The 7822-nt window shown below is 52.1% G+C and overlaps 1 protein-coding gene across 1 annotated transcript in view; it reads left to right on the top strand.

Moving 5' to 3' along the window:
• Positions 1-7609, top strand: part of LOC311313064 (armadillo repeat-containing protein 1-like) — a 14966-nt gene extending 7357 nt beyond the window's left edge. Inside the window, exons 6-7 of the mRNA XM_084443091.1 lie at positions 439-513; positions 5736-7609. Of these exons, the coding sequence (XP_084299217.1) occupies positions 439-513; positions 5736-5927 (267 nt within the window). The 3' untranslated portion in view covers positions 5928-7609. The remainder of the gene's footprint in view (positions 1-438; positions 514-5735) is intronic.
• The last annotated feature ends 213 nt before the right edge of the window (positions 7610-7822 follow it).

The following is a 7822-nucleotide window of genomic DNA, read 5'->3' as shown; positions in this document are numbered from 1 at the left end:
TCAGTCGTGGCTCAGTCTGACTCAGTCGTGGCTCAGTCTGACTCAGTCGTGGCTCAGTCTGGCTCAGTCGTGGCTCAGTCTGACTCAGTCGTGGCTCAGTCTGACTCAGTCGTGGCTCAGTCTGACTCAGTCGTGGCTCAGTCTGACTCAGTCGTGGCTCAGTCGTGGCTCAGTCGTCGGGCCTCGCTCGCTCTATTCAACCACCAGGAAGAATAAGCTAGATTTAGAAAATCCAACCAATCCAAAAAATAGGTCGGTTGACAGGCAGGTAGGCTATCATAACGCCTTTAAATGATTGGACGAAAAATCGCCTACCCTTCCTTTAAGATCTGTTTTGTGATTTATTGTTATTGTTGTCATCGTCATTTATTGATATTCAATAAAATCTGGTAGCTGTTCTGACCGTAGCAGTAGCGTAAACCTGAGTTTTCCCTCCAGGCTCTGGGAACGGCCATCAACTCCACCAAGGTCCTGACGGCCCGCCAGGTGGTGAGAGGAGAGGACGGAGGAGAGGTGAGCAGAGGAGAGAGGGAACAGGGGAGGAAGGAGGAGAGGTGAGCAGAGGGGAGAGCGAACAGGGGAGGAGGGAGGAGAGGTGAGGGGAGGAGGGAGGAGAGGTGAGCAGAGGGGAGAGGGAACAGGGGAGGATGGAGGAGAGGTGAGGGGAGGGGAGAGGGAACAGGGGAGGAGAGGTGAGGGGAGGAGGGAGGAGAGGTGAGCAGAGGGGAGAGGGAACAGGGGAGGAGGGAGGAGAGGTGAGGGGAGGAGGGAGGAGAGGTGAGCAGAGGGGAGAGGGAACAGGGGAGGATGGAGGAGAGGTGAGGGAACAGGGGAGGAGGGAGGAGAGGTGAGAGGGAACAGGGGAGGACGGAGGAGAGGTGAGGAGAGGGGAGAGGGAACAGGGGAGGAGGGAGGAGAGGTGAGAGGGAACAGGGGAGGAGGGAGGAGAGGTGAGCAGAGGGGAGAGGGAACAGGGGAGGACGGAGGAGAGGTGAGCAGAGGGGAGAGGGAACAGGGGAGGACGGAGGAGAGGTGAGCAGAGGGGAGAGGGAACAGGGGAGGATGGAGGAGAGGTGAGCAGAGGGGAGAGGGAACAGGGGAGGACGGAGGAGAGGTGAGGGGAGGGGAGAGGGAACAGGGGAGGACGGAGGAGAGGTGAGAGGGAACAGGGGAGGAGGGAGGAGAGGTGAGCAGAGGGGAGGATGGAGGAGAGGTGAGGGGAGGGGAGAGGGAACAGGGGAGGACGGAGGAGAGGTGAGGGGAGGGGAGAGGGAACAGGGGAGGACGGAGGAGAGGTGAGCAGAGGGGAGGATGGAGGAGAGGTGAGGGGAGGGGAGAGGGAACGGGGGAGGACGGAGGAGAGGTGAGCAGAGGGGAGAGGGAACAGGGGAGGACGGAGGAGAGGTGAGCAGAGGGGAGAGGGAACAGGGGAGGACGGAGGAGAGGTGAGGGGAGAGGGAACGGGGGAGGACGGAGGAGAGGTGAGGGGAGGGGAGAGGGAACAGGGGAGGACGGAGGAGAGGTGAGGGGAGGGGAGAGGGAACAGGGGAGGACGGAGGAGAGGTGAGCAGAGGGGAGAGGGAACAGGGGAGGACGGAGGAGAGGTGAGGGGAGGGGAGGGGAGAGGGAACAGGGGAGGACGGAGGAGAGGTGAGGGGAGGGGAGAGGGAACGGGGGAGGAGGGAGGAGAGGTGAGGGGAGGGGAGGGGAGAGGGAACGGGGGAGGAGGGAGGAGAGGAGAGGTGAGGGGAGGGGAGAGGGAACGGGGGAGGACGGAGGTGAGGGGAGGGGAGGGGAGGGGAGAGGGAACGGGGGAGGACGGAGGAGAGGAGAGGGGAGGGGAGAGGGAACGGGGGAGGACGGAGGAGAGGTGAGGGGAGGGGAGAGGGAACAGGGGAGGACGGAGGAGAGGTGAGGGGAGGGGAGAGGGAACGGGGGAGGACGGAGGAGAGGAGAGGGGAGAGGGAACGGGGGAGGACGGAGGAGAGGTGAGGGGAGGGGAGAGGGAACAGGGGAGGACGGAGGAGAGGTGAGGGGAGGGGAGAGGGAACGGGGGAGGACGGAGGAGAGGTGAGGGGAGGGGAGAGGGAACAGGGGAGGACGGAGGAGAGGTGAGGGGAGGGGAGAGGGAACAGGGGAGGACGGAGGAGAGGTGAGGGGAGGGGAGAGGGAACGGGGGAGGACGGAGGAGAGGAGAGGGGAGAGGGAACGGGGGAGGACGGAGGTGAGGGGAGGGGAGGGGAGAGGGAACGGGGGAGGACGGAGGAGAGGTGAGGAGAGGGAACAGGGGAGGACGGAGGAGAGGAGAGGGGAGGGGAGAGGGAACGGGGGAGGACGGAGGAGAGGTGAGGGGAGGGGAGAGGGAACGGGGGAGGACGGAGGAGAGGTGAGGGGAGGGGAGAGGGAACAGGGGAGGAGGGAGGAGGGGTGAGGGGAGGGGAGAGGGAACGGGGGAGGAGGGAGGAGAGGTGAGGAGGGGAGAGGGAACGGGGGAGGACGGAGGAGAGGAGAGGGGAGAGGGAACGGGGGAGGAGGGAGGAGAGGAGGGGAGAGGGAACAGGGGAGGACGGAGGAGAGGTGAGGGGAGGGGAGAGGGAACGGGGGAGGACGGAGGAGAGGAGAGGGGAGAGGGAACGGGGGAGGACGGAGGTGAGGGGAGGGGAGGGGAGGGGAGAGGGAACGGGGGAGGACGGAGGTGAGGAGAGGGGAGAGGGAACGGGGGAGGACGGAGGTGAGGGGAGGGGAGGGGAGGGGAGAGGGAACGGGGGAGGACGGAGGAGAGGAGAGGGGAGGGGAGAGGGAACGGGGGAGGACGGAATCCCAATTCATTTTCTCAAACGCTTACATCCTGAAATACTTATTTGGACAAAAGTACAGACTACAATGTGAAATCTACTACTACTATTACTACACACACACACAGACACACACACACACAGACACACACACACACACACACACAGACACACACACACACAGACACACACACACACACACACACAGACACACACACACACACACAGACACACACACACACACACACAGAAACTACTGTACATGCAAAGAACAAAGAACGAAGCACACAATCAATCAAGTAATGAAAAATACATACAATCTAAAAGAGACTACAAGAAAAATTAAAGCTGCTTCGCAGCGATGAGGCGGGGCCAGGCAATTTCCGACAAGTTTAGGAGCAATAAGCGAGCGAATAGGAGGACAACAAGAAAGTTGACATTCCAATGTTAATTTTGTACATTCATATCGTATCGTAAAACATTTGTAAAAGATTTTGATGCATTGTAAGCACGATTTTGATAATTCAACAATCTGGTCAATGAGTTTGTGAATTACCGTCTGAACATCCAGTGGAGCAAGTTGTGTGGTGTTAATTGATTGAAAAATGTGGGATGAGATATGTTTATTAATTTTTACAGGTTTTGTTTGCTTTTCTTCATAATTGAACATTAACTTCAGCAGCTGTGTACTCAGTCAGTTGCCAATCAATTGATTTAGTCATTGTAATCCTCGGCGGGGGCTGGGTAGGGTTGCCAACAGCGATGTCTCCGGAGCTTGCGTTGGATTGTGGGTAATGTAGTTTTCTCTGTATGTAGTGTTGGTTTCAGAGGACAGAATTAAACATATTTTTAAAAATTCAATTTTTGAGATAAAATTCTGAAATAAATCACACTACATCTTGGATATGTGGCCAATGTTGTCACTTTTTATGAGGATGATCAGACATTGATTTGGCGAGAATTAATAGGAACTGTATACAGAACTGTTTACAGTAAAACCTTTTGATGTGCTGTGGGCTCAATTTTTCATATTTCAATAATCTGTGAGGATCGTTTGGTACGGACCGTCTGAAGATACAGTATATCAATTTTGGTGTCAATTGAACAAAAAATGTGGGAGGAGATAGGTTTGATAGGTTTTACAGTTTATGAAAAAATCAGAGTGATGGACTTAAAAATTCCTGCAAGGTCAGAGTGTATGAAAGTTTTGTCTCACTTGGGACTACATTCACGTGGTGGTTTTACAGTGATAGCACCTATGGCTGATTTGTTATGATTTTGTTTTTTAGTTTTAAACTTTAGACTGTTGCTGTAGCGCCACCTTCAGGTTTATTGACCTACAATGCAGGTTTAGGACTTTGGGTATAGTACTGGAGCTATGTGCAAATCTTGGTGATTTTTTGTCCACAGGAAGTTAGACTTCAGTGGAAGATGGAGAATAATAATAATAAGTAAAACATTTTTGATGCATTGTAAGATCAATTTTGATAATTCAATAATCTGGTCAATGAGTTTGTGAATGACAGTTTGAAGATCCAGTGTAGCAACTTTAGTGTTAATTGATTGAAAAATGTGGGTTACAGGTTTTGTTAGCTTTTTTTTCATAATTGAACATTAACTTCAGCAGCTGTGTACTCAGTCAGTTGCCAATCAATCGATTTAGTCATTGTAATCCTCGGCGGGGGTTGGGTAGGGTTGCCAACAGCGGTCTCAGATTCGTGGAGCTTGCGTTGGATTGTGGGTAATGTAGTTTTCTCTGTATGAAGTGTTGGTTTCAGAGGACAGAATTAAACATATTTTTAAAAATTCAATTTTTGAGATAAAATTCTGAAAAAAATCATATTACATCTTGGTTATGTGGCCAATGTTGTCACTTTTTATGAGGATGATCAGACATTGATTTGGCGAGAATTAATAGGAACTGTATACACTGTTAACAGTGAAACTTTTTGATGTGCTGTGGGCTCAATTTTTCATATTTCAAAAATCTGTGAGGATCCTTTGGTAAGGACAGTCTGAAGATACAGTATATCAATTTTGGTGTCAATTGAACAAAAAATGTGGGAGGAGATAGGTTTGATAGGTTTTACAGTTTATGAAGAAATCAGAGTGATGGACTTCAAAATTCCTGCAAGGTCAAAGCGTGTGAAAGTTTTGTCTCACTTGGGACTACATTCACGTGGTGGTTTTACAGTGATAGCACCTATGGCTGATTTGTTATGATTTTTTTTAAGTTTTAAACTTTAGACTGTTGCTATAGCGCCACCTTCAGGTTTATTGACCTACAATGCAGGTTGAGGACTTTGGGTATAGTACTGGAGCTTTGTGCAAATTTTGGTGATTTTTTGTCCATGGGAAGTTAGACTTCAGTGGAAGATGGAGAATAATAATAATAGTAATAATAATAATAATAATATAGGCAAATACAATAGGGTTCCGGCAGCTACGCTGCCTGGCCCCTAATGAAAGTGTCAAGAAATGTAATATGTATGAGATCCAGAATATACGGATGTCCAGCAGAGGGCAGAGCTGCCCAAGTCATGTCTGACCAACCGCTCCAGAAGCTGAGGCTACTCTGTTTGTTCTTGGGCCACATTGGCTCATGGTCCCTCTCTGTCTTTCTCTGTCTCTCTCTCTGTGTCTCTCTCTGTGTCTCTCTGTCTCTCTGTCTCTCGCTCGTCTCTATCTCTCTCTCTCCGTCTCTCTCTCATCTCTCGTCTCTCTCTGTCTCTTGGTCTCTGTCTCATCTCTGTCTCCTGTCTCTCTGTCTCTCTGTCTCTCTGTCTCTCTGTCTCTCTGTCTCTCGTCTCTCTGTCTCTCTCGTCTCTCTCTCTCTCTCTCTCGGTCTCTCTCTCGTCTCTCTCTCTGTCTCTCTTCTCTCATCTCTCTCTGTCACTCTGTCTTTGTCTGTCCCTCTTGGTCTCTCTCTGTCTCCTCCAGCTGATGCTGCCCTTCCAGGAGGACGGTGAGACGGAGGTGGAGCAGAACACGGACGTCCCCGACTACCTTCCCGAGGACGAGAGCCCGTCCCTGGAGCCGGACAAGGCCGTGACGCGCGTGGGCTCCATCACCGACGGCGCCGGCTGGCTCAGCACCGCCGCCAACTTCCTGACCCGCTCCTTCTACTGGTGACCTCTTCCTGGTCTGTCCCACCTTAGCCCCTCCCACAGCCCCAGGCCCCGCCCACGCCATCCAGCCCTACGCCACCGGCCACACAGCCTGGCGCTGTGCGCACTATGAGCGCTGGACTGCCAAGCGCAACCTGCAATAACCTTCACTTGTATATATACAGTATATATATATATATATATACACCCGCTAGATGACATGAGCTAGAAATCCTCCCCCAGGCTGACTACTTCAACACTCTCGCTACATACATGCACCTCAAAAGTCACTGATGAGGACTTTTTCCCCACTCACCCCAGAAATCATAGGTTTGTTTGTTTGTTTTTACACCTAATGGGTCCATCTCTTGAAACCAGATCCCAGAGTGGATGCATAGTGCTGCGTTGCCAGAGTCAAGTGGCGGCGTTGGTTCAGTCGGTCCTGGATGACGCTGCGTTAGTGGGAATTAGAATTGTTTTTTGCGTGAGTTTGGCTGCTCTCTTCCTCTCCTCTGCCTTGTCTTACCTCTGATCTCTCTTTGTTAGGGTTGCCTCGTCTCCTCTCTCTTTCCCCTCGCCAATTACTCCATCCTCCATGTCCTCCGCCTGCGGGGGCCTTTTAAAGCCTGCCGGCTGACACCTCACTTCCTGCCTTTTCTTCCTCTTGTTTGCATCTTTGTCCTTTACTGTGTGTGCCTTTTTCAAGCAGCCATTATTATTTATATAGTCGTTCGTTTTAGCTCCACTCCGAGCTCTGTGGGCTCTGTCAGGGGGAGATGGGACATGTCCACCATGCTCCCAAACTAGACACCAGCAGGTCTCACATGTCCACCATGCTCCCAAACTAGACACCAGCAGGTCTCTCTGGGTGATGGGACATGTCCACCATGCTCCCAAACTAGACACCAGCAGGTCTCTCTGGGAGATGGGACATGTCCACCATGCTCCCAAACTAGACACCAGCAGGTCTCTCTGGGTGATGAGACATGTCCACCATGCTCCCAAACTAGACACCAGCAGGTCTCTCTGGGAGATGAGACATGTCCACCATGCTCCCAAACTAGACACCAGCACACAGACGAAGGCCGGACCAGGACCAGGCCACGGCTCACTGCTGATGCATTCACACAAGGGAACCCCTGGTCATGATCAGCTGCAATTCATTGATAAGCTACCCCTAATAACTAATGTAGCCTCATTGATAAGCTACCCCTAATAACTAAAGCAACTTACTGGGATGTGAGACCCCCTGGGTGATACAGTAGATCTATGCTGCTTCTGTTTCATTCTTTTTTGAAGTTGCGATTCATTTTATGCCCCCCCTCCCCCAGCCTCCCCCCCCCTGAAGTGATGGCCAGAGTGGCTCATCGTGACACTGTTCCCCCCCCCTGAAGTGACGGCCAGAGTGGGTCATCGTGACACTGTTGTGACGCAGATTCTGTCATTTCACTTGTCCAGTTTAGCCAGCAGTGTCCTTAATAAAGCAATGTTAATGGAGATGTGAGACACACACACACACACACACACACACACACAAACCACCACTATGGCTGTCAGTGGATGTGTGTTATGCATCGGGGGTGGATATGTTTGGATATGGTGAGGAGAATAATCACCCCCCCCCCCCCCCCCGATACTTTGTAAGTGGTCACATTATATTCTGTTGTTTTCTAAAGTGAGCCAGACTCTGGGGCTTTCAGATGGACTGCCCCCCCCCCAATCACCCAGACTCTGGGGCTTTCAGATGGACTGCCCCCCCCCCAATCACCCAGACTCTGGGGCTTTCAGATGGACTGCCCCCCCCCCAATCACCCAGACTCTGGGGCTTTCAGATGGACTGCCGCACCACCGTTAATCGTTAATTATCACCTCATCAGATTTGCACGATTGTCACTGACATGCTTTGTGTAAAGTGCTTAA

This window comes from Borostomias antarcticus, assembly GCF_949987555.1.
Source record: "Borostomias antarcticus genome assembly, chromosome: 9".
NCBI lineage: Eukaryota > Metazoa > Chordata > Actinopteri > Stomiiformes > Stomiidae > Borostomias > Borostomias antarcticus.
The sequence above is the reverse complement of the archived record's forward strand: the minus strand, read 5'-3'. Positions and strand labels throughout refer to the sequence as shown.